Source organism: Cucurbita moschata, unplaced genomic scaffold (genome assembly GCF_002738365.1).
Source record: "Cucurbita moschata cultivar Rifu unplaced genomic scaffold, Cmos_1.0 Cmo_Scf00019, whole genome shotgun sequence".
Lineage (NCBI taxonomy): Eukaryota > Viridiplantae > Streptophyta > Magnoliopsida > Cucurbitales > Cucurbitaceae > Cucurbita > Cucurbita moschata.
Window position 1 is genome coordinate 582,992 of NW_019268535.1, and position 15,493 is coordinate 598,484.

Consider the following 15,493-nt stretch of genomic DNA (forward strand, 5'->3'; position numbering starts at 1 on the left):
CGTCCAACGTACTCGAACTTCTGGGTTGGATAAAAAAAAATCTTTCAACTCGACTCAATGCACACCGGGTATCAACTAAGGGGCAACTAGAAATATTATTTTATCTATGTAGCATTTTTTTTCAGACATCTTACGTGTTAAATATAACCCGGGGCGAAGGGGTATGGCTTGGACGGAAAGGAGATGGGCCTCAGCGATATCAAAACAAGGTCTGTCAGTATCTTCGTCCAAAACAGAACACCTCCAAAAACTCTAAAACAAATCCAAAGCTATGGAGACAAGACACTGCTTGGAGTCGAAATTGAAGAGCTTACACATATCATAACGTGTCGCCCCAAAGCCACGTCATCTCAACACGTGTCCCACCCTCTTTCTCAAGCCCCATTTTCCCCATTTTAAATCCCTCGGTCCTCCGCTTCTCAGCCACCGTTAAAAGCATCAAATTTCAAACGCTTCTGGTTGGATCCTCTGAGCAAAAGGAAGAGTTGGTGGTTCGTTTTCAGCTGTTTTTGCCGCCGCCGCCGCCATGCCGCCGAGACGATATGCCGTTGGACGGGCCGATGAGGCCACCAACCCCGACTCCGTTAGAGCCACCTTGGCTGAGTTCCTTTCCACTTTCATCTTCGTCTTTGCCGGAGAAGGCTCCGTCCTCGCTCTCGGTACGATACCTTTTAAATTCCAAGTACATACATGCATGCTTTCATGACCCATCAGATCTGTTAAGAATCACGACCCTCTACGGTGCTATAATATTGTCCACTTTGATCCTAAGCTCTATGGCTTTGTTTTGGTCTCATATCGATGAAGACAGTATTCTTGACTTATAAACCCATAATCATTATCTAAATTCACTCCCAACCATTCTCAACAGATGGATCATTAGTTCTTTGTTTTGGTTTGCAGATAAAATTTTCAAGCCAGCAGACTATGGAAGCTACGGTCGTGGTGGTTATGGTTACAGCCATGGTCACGGTTACGGTCGAAGGGGAGGCGACACGGGCCGTGGGGCATCGGATTTAGTAGTAATAGCAATAGCGCATGCATTTGCGCTGTTCTCGGCCGTAGCGGCGAGTATCAACGTCTCCGGTGGGCATGTGAATCCTGCTGTTACATTTGGTGTACTTCTAGGAGGAAGGATTTCTCTTATCCGTGCATTCTTCTATTGGGTAGCTCAGATTTTGGGCGCCATTGTGGCTTCCCTGATCTTGAGACTCGCAACGGGTGGCATGGTAAAAACACACAGGCACATGCACACATTCTTTTTACCATAATGTGGATTTTAGCTATAATTTACTGTTTTACTTTGTGGGTAAATGGCAGAGGCCAATGGGGTTCTTCGTTTCATCAGGCATATCAGAACTGCACGGGTTTCTACTAGAGATATTGCTTACATTTGCTTTGGTGTACGTAGTCTACGCAACAGCAGTAGACCCGAAGAGGGGAAGTTTGGAAACAATAGCACCACTGGCAATCGGGTTAATAGTCGGGGCGAATATTCTAGTGGGTGGGGTATTTGATGGGGCCTGTATGAACCCGGCCCGGGCCTTTGGGCCGTCGTTAGTGGGCTGGAGATGGGACAACCATTGGATCTACTGGATTGGGCCCTTGCTGGGAGGTGGGCTTGCTGCACTTGTCTATGAGTATTTGGTGATTCCAGTTGAACCTCCTGTACATGCCCCCCACCAGCCTTTAGCTCCGGAAGATTACTAAGTTTTTTATTTTTTATTTTATTTTATTTTGTAGGGTTTTTTTTTTTTTTTTTTTTTTTGAAAAGACTGGAAGCCTTTGTTGGCTGAGGGCTGTTTGGTCTTTTATGTTCAGGAATGTAATAAAAGTACTCCAGCTTACATCTTTTTCATTTTAAATGTTAGGAATTTGTTAAGCTCTCGGGGCTTCTGGTTTCATAGAGATAAACTCCTCACTCATAAATTTGAGTTTAGACTCCCTTCCAACCATCCTCCCCGAGGCCTATGTGGCCCTTCGGTGGCCCTTGAACGAGCTTCGAATGCCTTCCTTTAATCACTAGGTTTCTCTCCATTTAATTTGACTTTTTCTCTAGGCTTCTCAAGATTTTACTGCACGGATACTGAATCTGTTGTTCTTGTCAGCCCTCTTCCCAGTATCCGTTGTTCTTGTCAGCCCTCTAGTCTCACAGTCTTTGTTCAACACTTAAGGATTCTATCGACATGACTAAATTAAAGTCTTTGTTCAACACTTGAGGATTCTATCGACATGACTAAATTAAAGGTGTTAGACACTTTTGACTACACTTTCGAGTCTCACAGTCTTTGTTTAACACTTGAGGATTTTATCGACAGGCTAAATTAAGGGTATTAGACACTTTAGACTACACTTGTTGTTCAACACTTAGGATTCTATCGACATGGTTATCGACATAGTTAAGGATTCTATTGACATGGCTAAATTAAGGGTATGGTTTTAATACTATGTTAGGAATCACGGATTTCCACAAAGTATAATAGTCTATTTTGAACATAAGCTCGAGATGGGCTCACAGTCTTTGTTCAACACTTGAAGATTCTATCGACATGGCTAAATTAAGGGTATGGTTTTAATACTATATTAGGAACCACGGATCTCCACAAAATATAATGTTGTCATAATATTGTTTATAATATTGTCTATTTTGAGCATAAGCTCGTGATGTGTTCTTTATTTATAAATCTATGATCAATCCCTAACTTATTTATAAACCTACGATCATACGGATCAATCCCTAACTTATTTATAAACCTATGATCATACGGATCAATCCCTAACTTATTTATAAACCTATGATCATACGGATTAACGAATAGCGGAGGTTGGACTTTTCACCCTCAATCATTTAATTCTTATGTTCATCAAAGTAATAAATTAATGATACACTGTTTTTTCATTTTCTTCTATAGAATTTGGAAACCCAAGGAGCAAGTTGAGTGTTATTGGGTGATCTTGCATTAGCAGCATAATAATCGGACCAGTAACAAGGGATGAGTTTATGAGCGAACCTGCCGTTGCAATAAATGCAAAAAGGAAGCCAATCTTCACCACCATTCATCCTCCTCTTGCGTTCTCTGGGATAAGCCAATGGCGCCTGGACGTATCTGTATTTTCCATGAAAATATTGTACAAACACCTCAGCAATCTATGATAGAGAACTCATTGCTTCATTATCATTACATTACCTGATGCCATCAAGCGTATGATCCCAGCAAAAATGGGTATGGCCAAACACATGACATCCTGAAATTGATTCTTTACTCCTCCTGTGTATAGATCTTATACGATGCTCGAGATAATCCGAGCCAATGATTTTAGGGAGTTTAGGATAGAATAGCATCCTCTTTTCTGGACATAGCTCTAACCTATGAACACACGCAGGCATATCAGTTTATAAATCATAGCAAAAATTGCATCCTCTTTTCTGGTCATAGCTCTAGCCTATGAACACAAGCAGGTATTTCAGTCTACAAATCATAGCAAAAGTAACAAATAGAAAGATGCTTTGACTTCATCCAAGGGATCGGTACTCATGCTTTCCCGTGATTAAGAAGTGATACTGTAACAGCTCAGCTCAAGCTTACCGCTAGCAGATATTGTCCTTTTTGAACTTTCATTTCGGGCTTCTCTTCAAGGTTTTTAAAACGTGTCTATTAGGGGGAGGTTTTTGCACCCTTATAAAGAATGTTTCATTCCCCTCTTCAGTCGATGTGGGATCTCACAATCTACCTCCCTTCGAGGCCCAGCATCCCTACTGCCATACCACCTTGTGTCCTCCCCTTAGCATCCTCGCTGGCACACCGCTCGATGTCTAGTTCTGATACCATTTGTAACAGCCTAAGCCCACCGCTAACAGATATTATCCTTTTTGAGTTTTCCCTTTCGAGCTTCTCCTCAAGGTTTTTAAAGAGCGTCTACTAGAGAAAGGTTTCCACATCCTTATAGAGAATGTTTCGCTCCCCTCTCTAACATTTTTAAGACCCTTTTATCCCTGGAAGATAGTCTTCTCTTGGATTATCAAACTTTCTCCAAATACTTTAAGTGTGACCATAACATAATGTTTAGAAAAGAATGTGCGGGTGCTCGTTGAAACTGACCTTGGAACAAAGTGAGAAAATGTAATTATTTGACTGCAGGTCCTTTGGATCTCCTCGATCATTAAATGATTCTTTTCATTCATTGCATCAAAGAACAATGCTAGTGAAGTACCTTCATTTGAGAGATCTGCTGGCCATTTGCATGCATGGAAGTCTTTACATACCTGCCATTCGCCACAACAACTCCATGAGTTTTTAAATTAGCTCATTCAGATTATCAAATGAAGTAGCAAATATAACCAAAATGAAGTTTTCATGTAAAAGAATGAAGATAACAAAATAAAGAACCAGAAAACAGCCCCCTAAACAAATATCGGAGCTACTTGTATCGGTAACAAAGCCTTAAATATCAGTACACACAGGCAAGAGAGAGAATGCACAAACGGTACGTACGGTAAGAAAAAGCCGTCTTATTGGCTATTACCGAATTAAAAGTGCTTAAATCTCTCCTCTTTTTGTCAGTCGCTCTACTGGCTGAAAAACAGGAAGTCACTCATTCAAACCTCCCACTCTCTCCAGTCAGGAGGACGAAACGCCTTAATAGGAGCGAAACGTATCTTTCTTTCTATCATTTTTTTTCGCTCGTAGAAAACAATTTCATTGATGGTATGAAATGATAAGAAAAAATAATAATAAATAAAATAAAATAAAAAGTAGCTAATCCCATGTTCATGTTTAAAAACCGAAAGCTTCCCTCAAGGTTTTTAAAACACGTCTGCTAAGAAGAGGTTTCCACGTTCTTATAAGGAATGTTTTGTAGGATTTCACGATAATATGTTGGAACGATGGCTTCAAAAACCGAAAGAATTTGAAAAATGGATCGAAAGGATTTAAAAATAGAAAGAAGGATTAATAATAATCCAGAGTCTTCCTCTAGCACATTTAAATTACCATACATGAACATCTACACTAAAGTAACTGACTGGAAGAATTATTCAATCAATAAAATTATCGTCAGACTCTTACTAGGGGAAAAGATAGTGAATCACCATCTCCAGGGATGGAACGCGGATTCCTTCTATGTCCATTTCTGTGTCAAAGCTCTGAAAGTAATGAAAATCAAAGAACAGACAAGAACAAGCATCAATACCTCTAGAACTGAAAGGCACAAAAAGCAAGTAATACTCAATCACTCACCTCGTGATACCAAGAGAACAATGGAACAATTCCTAATCCATTCAAGATCGCCGGATTGGTATCAACTCCAAGACTACTACACGCGTCGTAAAGATTGCTCATCTTCTCAAGAGAATCAAGCTGAAAAGAAGGAAGTCATAAGAATATAATTCTGCTAAACTCACAATGTGTGTGGATGTTAGTGTCAGAAACTACGATTCTCCACGGTAGTATGATATTGTTCAACTTGAGCATAAGCTCTCATGGTTTTGCAATGGGCTTCCCCGAAAGACCTCATACCAATGGAGATAGTCTCCATAGCAGATATTGTTCACTTTGAGCATAAGCACTCATGGTTTTGCAATGGGCTTCCCCGAAAAGCCTCATACCAATAGAGATAGTCTCCATGGTAGTATGATATTGTTCACTTTGAGCATAAGCACTCATGGTTTTGCAATGGGCTTCCCCGAAAGGCCTCATACCAATAGAGATAGTCTCCATGGTAGTATGATATTGTTCACTTTGAGCATAAGCTCTCGTGGTTTTGCAATGGGCTTCTCCGAAAGGCCTCATACCAATCGAGATAGTCTCCACGGTAGTATGATATTGTTCACTTTGAGCATAAGCACTCTGGTTTTGCAATGGGCTTCCCCGAAAGGTCTCATACCAATGGAGATAGTCTCCACGGTAGTATGATATTGTTCACTTTGAGCATAAGCTCTCATGGTTTTGCAATGGGCTTCCTCGAAAGACCTCATACCAATGGAGATAGTCTCCACGGTAGTATGATATTGTTCACTTTGAGCATAAGCTCTCATAGTTTTGCAATGGGCTTCCCCGAAAGGCCTCATACCAATAGAGATAGTTTCCACGGTAGTATAATATTGTTCACTTTGAGCATAAGCTCTCTAGTTTTGCAATGGGCTTCCTCGAAAGGTCTCATACCAATGGAGATAGTCTCCATGGTAGTATGATATTGTTCACTTTGAGAATAAGCTCTCTGGTTTTGCAATGGGCTTCCCCAAAAGGTCTCATACCAATGGAGATAGTCTCCACGGTAGTATGATATTGCTCACTTTGAGCATAAGCTCTCATGGTTTTGCAATGGGCTTCCTCGAAAGACCTCATACCAATGGAGATAGTCTCCACGGTAGTATGATATTGTTCACTTTGAGCATAAGCTCTCATGGTTTTGCAATGGGCTTCCTCGAAAGGCCTCATACCAATGGAGATAGTCTCCACGGTAGTATGATATTGTTCATTTTGAGCATAAGCTCTCATGGTTTTGCAATGGGCTTCCCCGAAAGGCCTCATACCAATGGAGATAGTCTCCAGAGCATAAGCTCTCGTGGTTTTGCAATAGGCTTCTCTAAAAGGCCTCATACCAATGGAGATAGTATTCCTACTTATAATCCTATGATAATTAGCCAACGTGAGACTCATTCCCAACAATCCTCAACAATCCTCCCTTCGAACAAAGTATTCCATAGTGCCTCCCCTGAGGTCTATGTAGCCCTCCAACAGCCTCTCCTTAATCGAGGCTCGACTCCTTTCTCTGGAGCCCTCGAACAAAGTACACCATTTGTTCGATACATGAGTCATTTTTTACTACGACTACACCTTCGAGGCTAGCAATTTCTTTGTTCGACATGGCTAAATTAAGGGTATGACTCTAATATCATGTTAGGAATTACGGATCTATAATCGAACAAACTAGTAAATCAGGCTGATAAGGTACAAACCAAGAAATTAACAGAGGCTTTCGAACAAGGAAACCTAACCTCCGACAACTTACATAATTGTCTCCCTCTCGACGGCACCACAAATCGTGATTCCCAGGCACAAAGAAGACGCGCTCAAATTTATCCTTCAACAGAGCCATTGTTGAAACAAAATTACTATAGGTCTCCGCCACATCCCCAGCAACAAGAAGAACATCGTCTCTATATTTGACCGAAGACAAGCAGTTAATCCAATTCATATTTTCCTCGTAATCTGTGTGCAGATCGGACAGCACAAAGACTCGCAGGCCATCCTCTTCTCCGAATGCAGGCGACAGTATCTGAGGCCTCGCAACGCCGCAACTTTTCAACCTCGCGCCTCTGTGATTTTTACATACCGCTGCGTGGATCAAAGGACGATTGAAATGGCCAAGTTTTGGGGTAAAGTTCAAGCAACAAGGGATGAGCGCCGCCACCATGTGCAGTGTGGCAATTGGCCGTCCTTCGGCCGCCTTAGTCGAATTTGCAGCGTCGGAAATTCTTGCCTCTTAGCGGAGTTGTCAATGGTGCGAAAACAAATGCTCGTTAAAAATATGGATAAAATGTGGCGCCTAAAATTAAATAAAGCTTCAAGAGAAGAAAAATAAAAAGTAAATTAAAATTTTATTTTCAAGGAAGTTTTAACAATAAAAATGTTATTTATTTATTTATTTCAAAGAGTTATCCAAAATATGAAATAAGTATTTAAGAAAATGTTAAATTACAAGCTTCCTCCTTTTATCCATTCATATATTTTCAAAAACTTCTTTATAAGTAGTTCATAAATCGTTTCGTGGGGGTGATTACAATCTACCGTCTCTCGACTTTTAAAATGGTTAGTGCTTATACCTCTCTACTATAAGAATATCATGTTAAGTTATTTAATGACGTCTACCTCAAACGAGATGAAAAATCCTCGTTTAAACCGGAAAGAGAAAGGGAACGGAGAGAGATTTCTCCCTGTTAGCTGAACAGACCTCTACGTTTAAATCGGGAATGGAAAGAGAGCGGAGAGAGATTTCTCCCTATTAGGCCTCAAACGAGATGGAAAATCTCCGTTTAAACCGAAAATGAAAAGGAATTGAAGAGAGTTTTCTCCTTGTTAGCTAAACTAGACCTCTCCATTTTAAATCGGAAATAGAGAGAGTGGAGAGAGATTTCTCCCTCTTAGCTAAACTTGACCAAGGACGAGCTATATTCCCTACCTCCGACCTTGGCAAATTCCGCTCTAATCACTTTTACATGTAAACATATCTGTATAATAAAAACTAAAGGCACAAAAATAACTTTATATATATATATATATATATATATATGCACATATATATAATCCCCACAAATTTCCACGGTGAATCCCGGTCTCCATCTTTGCAAAAATAAATGAAATTTTAGTGGGAATGAAGTATGAAATAGGAAGCAGGGTCGTGGACGCAGAACAGGGACAGGGAAGGTGTCCCTGTCCTCGTCCCCATCCCCGTCCCCACCTAATGGACATCTCTACTTCCCGACTTTCGGTGTATACTTCCAAGTGAGTTCGAATCATGTTCTTTTACAAGTATTACATAAAAAAATCTTTGTTGTGTAAGCTTCTTTTGTGTTGTTCATGACTGAATAATAAGGTGTAATGTAATGTAATGTATGTATGTATCTATACAGAAAAGGGTTGAAAACAAAACTTATGGTCCTCGCATCTTCTCAACAATGTTCTTGCTCTTTTCTTCTATTTTCTCCCCCATCTTCTTCCCTATTTCACGCATTCTTGCTCTTCTTCCTATTCTCCTTGGCTTTGGCTCATCTTCTTCGCCCTCTTTACTTTCCTGCCCCGAAAAGCTTACAGATCTCGATGGCGATTCGTTCCCTTGGACGCACTCTCTATCTCGCTCTTTCTCATCGTATTCTAACAAAGGGATTTTCATTTCGTTTCTGTACAGTGCCTTACTTGATGATGTCTTTGATGCTTGTGGCAAGTCGGAGTGTGGCTGAGACGATTCGATGTTCTTCGGTTTTCTTTGCTCTGTTCCGTGTTGATCGGTGGCGGTGGTTTTATTGGCTTCAGCTCTGTTTTTAGGTTCAACTGGATGGGATCTTTGATTTTCATGGTTAAGCCACATGAATGGTGCAGCATCCCGTGGAACCCAGTCGTCCTTTTCTGCCGTCATGAATGGGAAGTATATACTTTCATAGTTGGGGAGCACTAAAGTATCCCTGATCATTGCCTGCATAATTATAATTGATAACAATGACAGTAATCAGCAGGAGTTTTAGGTAAGAAAACGGTTTTAAAACATGTCTGCTTAGGAGAGGTTTCTACACGTTTATAAGGAATGTTTCGTTACTCTCTCCAACCGATGTGGGATCTCACAATCCACCCCCTTGGGAGCCCAACGTCCTCGCTGGCACACCAGCCGATGTCTGGCTTTGATATCATTTGTAACAGCCCAAGGCCACCGCTAGCAGATATTGTCCGCTTTAGCCCGTTACGTATCGTCGTTAGCCTCACGGTTTTAAAATGTGTCAGATAAGGAGAGGTTTCTACGCCTTTATAAGGAATGCTTCGTTCCCCTATCCTATCGATGTGGGATCTCACAATCCACCCCCCCTTGGGGGCCCAACGTCTTCGTTGGCACACCGCTCTGGTGTCTGGCTCTAATACCATTTGTAACAGCCCGAGGCCACCGCTAGCAGATATTGTTCGCTTTAGCCCGTTACGTATCGTCATCAGCCTCACGGTTTTTAAATGTGTTTGCTAGGGAGAGGGTTCTACACCCTTATAAGAAATGTTTCGTTCCCCTCTCCAACCGATGTGGGATCTCACAATCCACCCTCTTTGGGGGCCCAACGTCCTCGCTGGCACCCCGCTCTGGTGTCTGGCTCTAATACCATTTGTAACAGCCTGAGGTCACTGCTAGCTGATATATCCGCTTTAGCCCATTACGTATCACCATCAGTCTCACGGTTTTAAAACGTGTCTACTAGGAAAAAGTTTCTACACCTTTATAAGAATCTTTCATTCCCCTCTCCAAGTGATAGTGAGATCTCACACTCAACCCCAGAAGTTAACACATTACCATATCCACCTCATAGTTCTTGTGCTACACTAATGCGTGAGGATCTCAAGTACGGGAAACAGATCTCCATACCTTAAGCCGATTGATCAAGAACTGAGAAACGTGCGTACTCGTTATCTTATGGTCCCCGAACGATGATTCCAAGCGCAACTCCAAATTAGGCATGGATGTAAAACTATACCATAGCTGATCAGAAGGAGGTGGCTTTATATGTAACCGAAGCGTCCCTCGAAGAGCTACAATCTTTACTACCACGGAAATAGGCACCTACAAATTCAAAAACAAAATGAGAAAAATACGATACCCTTAGGGGCGTTTTCCTCTAAGGCTTCTTGTTTATCGGTTATGCGTTATTCTTTTAGATTCGAACCTCGTTTTTTATGTCTTTGTACGAAAGCTCGGTTTCTTACAAAAACGATACCCTTTTACTCAATTCTCAAAATGCAGAGATTGTACAAACCTGAGAAACCTGTTTAGCGATCGAATTCATAAGAGATTTCCACCTAGATCCGCTCGAGGATGAGGCCGTGGGATTCTTACCGTTCACTGACCTACCTGCACAACCGAACATCGTATGAAACTTTGAACTACTCGAATAAAAATAGATATTTTCTAATGATTAGTCAGTCACCTTCCTCATGCTGTTCTGTTCCTTCAGAAGTACTGAACTGCTTTCCAAGATAATCTTCTAGAATCAAAGAGACTTCCCCAACATCACTCGAATCGGGTTTCGAGTCTACTGCGGTTTTTTGAAGATCTAATTCATGAACTTCAATTCTCGTCTCGATATCTAAGCAAAAACCCCCGGAGTATTCGAAGTCAACCTCCAGTGCCCATACCTCATTCAGTTCAAAGGGAAGAACCCTGATAGCATTAATATTGGGCGGGAGGCTTCCCGGATGGACTTTGGTGCAAATAACTTCACCAATGTAGCTCGGAGTCCTCATCTTCGACAACAACCTCTGCCATGACAAACAAAAGTAAACCAAAGAGTTTATTTATTATTTTGGCAAAGCCAAGGGAATTTCAATAGCTCCCTCAGTAAACCAACCGAGATACAGAACAACCGAACGCAAAAAGATACCCTTTTCTTCCCTCGCAAACGACCTAAAAACGTACAAAACATCTAACTAACCGAAGCGAATAGGTCTCATTTCTCACCCATTGTATTACTCGGTCCCCCAACCGTCCTTGTTCTCTTAAGATTGAATTCCAAATATTCATCGAACAGTAAAAGAAATTAATGAGAGGAGTATTATAAAAGTAATCGACGCAAAACATCGAGATGCTTCTAACAGTATACTTCAACTGATTCAACACGTCAAAAAACAAAGCTCTCTTGGGGAAGAAACGAACCTGAACTCGATCATGTAAGGATTTCATTACCCTTTCATTGCTTGTGGCATCGAAAAAAAATCGTGACATGAACAAATTCCAACAAAGCGTTCCATCATCGGTCCAAAGCCTGTCATCGGGATCAGGATCAGAGACAACAGAGGCCTGACCTTGGCTTCCTGAATTTGTTAAGGTTGATGGTGCTGCCATAACTTCCTCAGATAAACTTTTAGCACTCGACACCTTCGGAATTCCTTTTCCTAAGCCAGCCGATGATGAAATAAAATCCGGACTCGGATGAAACCTCTCACTAAACTTTTTTTCTTCACGCAAAGACGACGACGAAGAAGAAGAACAAGAAGAAGAATTTACTTTGTAGTCTAAACCAGCCTTCGACGTCTTCTTTGTCAGCTTTTTGAAAAATAGGCGAACCTTCGAAGACGAAGCGTTAGGCTTGATGTCCTTATCTATTGCTTCAACATAGTACCCTGCAGAGGGCTTCATAAATGAAGGATACCCAGTATTTAATGAAGAGATATAACTATGGAACTCTTTCTGCAATTTAGCAAACCCGCGCAGTCTTTCTTTGTCGACACACGATGCTAAACGCAGGGCTTTACACCATGCTTCCTTCTCCCAGGAAGTCTCAAGAAAAATGAAAATTGTTTTACTTTCATTATAAATCACAGAGGTTCTATTTTCCAATTTTAAAGGGAACCTTTTCACCCTGAAATTCCAATAATCACATCAAAACAGATGATTTCTTCAATTCAGCATCTCAAAAAAAAAAAAAAAGCAATTAGTAACAACAAAACAGAAATGTCTTTAAGCCAACAAAACATTTGACCAAGAACATCATCACGTGCTAGACTTCACCGCTGTTATCGATACACAAAGCTTATTCTCGAGTGTCCTAATCGAGCGATAAAACCTTGCATTTTCTCTACTCTAAATTTCCCAATGTGTTCGTGAATATCATGTGCTTTGTGTGGATTTATAGACATATTACAAGCACCAATTTCATAAGTATTGAAAACAAGTGAAATAAGAAGAAAATTACCATTTTCGTGAAGGAAGGGCCGACGCCGAAACAGCTTCAATGGTGCAGCCTTTTAATCGAATTGTTTTCTCCTTACCATCCGGTTCCAATATCGTTAACGAATGGTCCTTGATTCTTGCATACTTTTTGCTAGGAGTTACCTCCCAGAAATCCTTCCTTTTCTTTTGTTCTTTACTCGCTTTCTCTTTGAAATCTTCGACGACGCTCGATTCTAGTATCCAAACAGAACCCTAAGGAATGAATACCACATTTATATTACCAGCCTACTTGATCATATATTTTCCTCTTAAGAATTAGCTAAATCACTGCCATGGATGATATAGTTTCCTCTTAAGAATTAGCTAAAATTGAAGCATTATGGCTATAACTTGGAAGCAATCTTCTCATATCAAAGTTATTCCAATATGCATATTTCAGAGAGCCCAAAACAGAATCTATGCAAGTAAAATAAGCACCAAAATCCAGAATTATAGTAAAATCAATCACCAAAACAAACATTAACAATCCTCCCCTCGAACAAAGTATACTATAGAGCCTTCCTTGAGGTCTATGGAACTCGACTCCTTCTCTGGAGTCCTCGAACAAAATACACCATTTGTTCAACATTTAAGGATTCTATCGACATAGCTAAGTTAAGAGCATAACTTTGATACCCCCTTAATCCCCTTAATTGAGGCTCGACTCCTTTTCTGGAGTCATCGAACAAAGTACACTTGTTCAACATTTGAGGATTCTATTGACATGACTCTGATATCATGTGAGGAATAACGACTCTCCACAATAGTATGATATTGTCCACTTTGAGCATAAACTCTCATGGCTTTGAGCTCTTAGAAGGTCTCATACCAATGGAGATATATTCCTTACTCATAATCACCAAAACAGAATCTATGCAAGTAAAATAAGCACCAAAATCCAGAATTATAGTAAAATCAATCACCAAAACGAACATTAATCAGTGGCGAAACTATGGAATTTCAATGAAATTTCCACAGGTATGAATTCTGGAGCGAAACAAGAACACAGAAAACCTGAATTTAGAACAACAAACGCTCATTTCCAAGATTAGGGCACCATAAAATACCTGTTTGTGGGAAAGATAATCGAGTGATTGATGGAGATCTGGCTTGGATTGCGCTAACTTGGCATTAACTTTAGCCAAATCCTTCTGAGACCTCTTGCTCAACTTGTTCAAAATGACGAACGCTCCATAAGCCTCCGCTGCAACGGTTGCCACAACCCCAAACACAAACCCAAACGCGAACGTCAGAATCAAGAGCGCCGCCATTTGAATTTTGTTCGCAAATTACCAACTCTGAACCATCGGATTACACGAAATCGACATGAAGAACACAGAAGAATCAGAATCAGAATCGGAATCAGGCACTGGATCCGGTTGCGTGGAGCTTAATCCCCAATATATGGAAGTATAAGTAATCGAAACCAACAGATACGGAGTCTTGTAACGCATGAATCCCTTCTTTTTGTTTCATTACTATCCACAAACACACGAACTCAACAATTTTCCTGCAGTTTCATAGACGGTTTAAATGAAGAATTGATCCCAGCGAAGCAATGGCAACGGTTGTGACGGGCCGCCTCTGAGGCTCTCATTCTTAAAATCAACGAGAAATTTTGGGTTTAAACTTTCCTTCCCAATTAAGGTATCTGTTCATCATTTTCTCAAGAACATATCTGAGAATTTCTCAATCCAATTCTCAAATTCATTGGAGTTTTTGCAAATTCGAGGTGGCTTTTTGAAGAAATTGGTTCGAATTATTAGAAATTGTGTAATTATGGAATTACCTATTAAACGATTCACAGATAAGTTTCTTAAATTACATGAACATGATTTTATGGAATTATTAATTTACTATTTAAAGCCCAAACACAATTTTTCTTACGGTTTTCATTTTGATTCTCATGGATAACTCAAATAAGATAAAATGATAAAACAAATAATAAATGAGTTTTATTATGATAATTAAAAAATGTTTAAAAAGCCGATTGTTATTATCTATATTAACAAACTATTCTTCCATTTCGAGAGTGTTTGTGCATTGGATTTAGATGTATAAACTAAACTAATTTATGCGTCGGGTTTGGATGTATAGACTAAACTAATCTGTAAATTTTTCAACTCACACGGTTCAACACAAATTTTATGGATTGAGTTGATTTGGACCATCTTAATTTGAATATATATTTTGAATAACATAATCAAGAAATTAAATAAAAATAAATGTCGTTTATATAATTTTATTGTGAGTAAAAATATTTTTTTTAAATTAATAATAAATTTAAATGAATTTCGTTCAACCCGATCCAGTTTCATGAAAATTAACGAACCACTCAACCCATAAATTTTTTTTTTTTTAATGTCTCACTGAAATATTAACTAAGTTTATAACTCAACTCGAACCATACAGGTTCGGTTGATTGGATTTTTCTAGTCATCCAATAATTTGAACACCTCTACTTCCTCCTCGGAACTCCAAAGTTAAATATATTTAGCTTTAAGCAATTTTTCGATAAATATCTTAAAATTATATGAGTCAGAATAAAACATAATAGAAGGATCGGTATTAGTTTCTGGTGATCGTGATGAATCATAGAAACAATTTAAAACAAGTCAAGTAGGTAATTCAATCATATCGTAAGGGAGGTAGAAAAATCTCGTATCGAGACTATTAGGGTTCCGAATCCCGCTTTTAATTCTACCTTGAAAAATACATTTTTTTTCAAAAAGAACTAGAAATAGTTACGCCCCTTAGTCCGGTGCTCATGTCACACGACTATCCTAATGGGCCCCCGGAACATCGGTTGTTTCGACCAATGTTCCGCTCCTTGCAACCACTTTTCCCTGAACAACCTAATGGATCTCATGGATTCCCAAACCAAACAAACCTGGGGAGTTGCGAGCCATTACCCAACCCAACAAACCGAGCCATCACCTGGGGAGTTATTGAATATTGTCTTTGAAGAGATTTTTTTGCCTCAATCCGCCCCGATTCCATCTTCCACCCCGATATATGGCAAACATACCGGGGGGGG

The 15,493-nt window shown here is 40.0% G+C and overlaps 3 protein-coding genes across 4 annotated transcripts; 1 reads left to right on the forward strand and 2 right to left on the reverse strand.

Annotated features, from left to right (window-relative positions):
• The first annotated feature begins 414 nt into the window (after nucleotides 1-414).
• LOC111457190 (probable aquaporin TIP3-2) lies at nucleotides 415-1,865 on the forward strand. The gene is made up of 3 exons (XM_023099363.1): nucleotides 415-659; nucleotides 904-1,229; nucleotides 1,321-1,865. The coding sequence occupies exons 1-3, from the start codon at nucleotides 527-529 to the stop codon at nucleotides 1,708-1,710; spliced, it is 849 nt and encodes a 282-aa protein (XP_022955131.1). The 5' UTR covers nucleotides 415-526; the 3' UTR covers nucleotides 1,711-1,865.
• Nucleotides 657-7,510, reverse strand: LOC111457188. 2 transcript variants are annotated; one of them, XM_023099360.1, is made up of 7 exons: nucleotides 7,012-7,510; nucleotides 5,238-5,357; nucleotides 5,090-5,143; nucleotides 4,101-4,264; nucleotides 3,189-3,368; nucleotides 3,012-3,107; nucleotides 657-716 (listed from the first exon to the last, which is right to left on the reverse strand). In XM_023099360.1, exons 1-7 carry the CDS (start codon nucleotides 7,414-7,416, stop codon nucleotides 701-703), a joined length of 1,035 nt encoding a protein of 344 aa, XP_022955128.1. In that variant the 5' UTR covers nucleotides 7,417-7,510; the 3' UTR covers nucleotides 657-700. The 2 variants fall into 2 exon arrangements, with proteins under 2 accessions (XP_022955128.1, XP_022955127.1); XM_023099359.1 differs by lacking the exon at nucleotides 657-716 and having other exon boundaries at nucleotides 2,832-3,107.
• Nucleotides 7,511-8,507: 997 nt separating this feature from the next.
• On the reverse strand, nucleotides 8,508-14,238 carry LOC111457182 (testis-expressed protein 2-like). Its single transcript, XM_023099352.1, has 7 exons — nucleotides 13,524-14,238; nucleotides 12,440-12,669; nucleotides 11,401-12,106; nucleotides 10,676-11,006; nucleotides 10,505-10,599; nucleotides 10,117-10,311; nucleotides 8,508-9,192 (listed from the first exon to the last, which is right to left on the reverse strand). The coding sequence occupies exons 1-7, from the start codon at nucleotides 13,725-13,727 to the stop codon at nucleotides 8,653-8,655; spliced, it is 2,301 nt and encodes a 766-aa protein (XP_022955120.1). The 5' UTR covers nucleotides 13,728-14,238; the 3' UTR covers nucleotides 8,508-8,652.
• Nucleotides 14,239-15,493: the final 1,255 nt, after the last annotated feature.

Coding starts and splice junctions, on each gene's coding strand:
- LOC111457190 (XM_023099363.1), top strand. CDS start 527: ATGCCGCCGAGACGATATGCCGTTGGACGGGCCGATGAGGCCACCAAC. Junction 660..903: donor AGGCTCCGTCCTCGCTCTCG/GTACGATACCTT, acceptor TTTGGTTTGCAG/ATAAAATTTTCAAGCCAGCA. Junction 1,230..1,320: donor GACTCGCAACGGGTGGCATG/GTAAAAACACAC, acceptor GGTAAATGGCAG/AGGCCAATGGGGTTCTTCGT.
- LOC111457188 (XM_023099359.1), bottom strand. CDS start 7,416: ATGGTGGCGGCGCTCATCCCTTGTTGCTTGAACTTTACCCCAAAACTT. Junction 5,144..5,237: donor TGTTCTCTTGGTATCACGAG/GTGAGTGATTGA, acceptor CATTACTTTCAG/AGCTTTGACACAGAAATGGA. Junction 3,108..3,188: donor CATACGCTTGATGGCATCAG/GTAATGTAATGA, acceptor TGGAAAATACAG/ATACGTCCAGGCGCCATTGG.
- LOC111457182 (XM_023099352.1), bottom strand. CDS start 13,727: ATGGCGGCGCTCTTGATTCTGACGTTCGCGTTTGGGTTTGTGTTTGGG. Junction 12,107..12,439: donor GCCCTTCCTTCACGAAAATG/GTAATTTTCTTC, acceptor TTGGAATTTCAG/GGTGAAAAGGTTCCCTTTAA. Junction 9,193..10,116: donor TCTTGATCAATCGGCTTAAG/GTATGGAGATCT, acceptor ATAATTATGCAG/GCAATGATCAGGGATACTTT.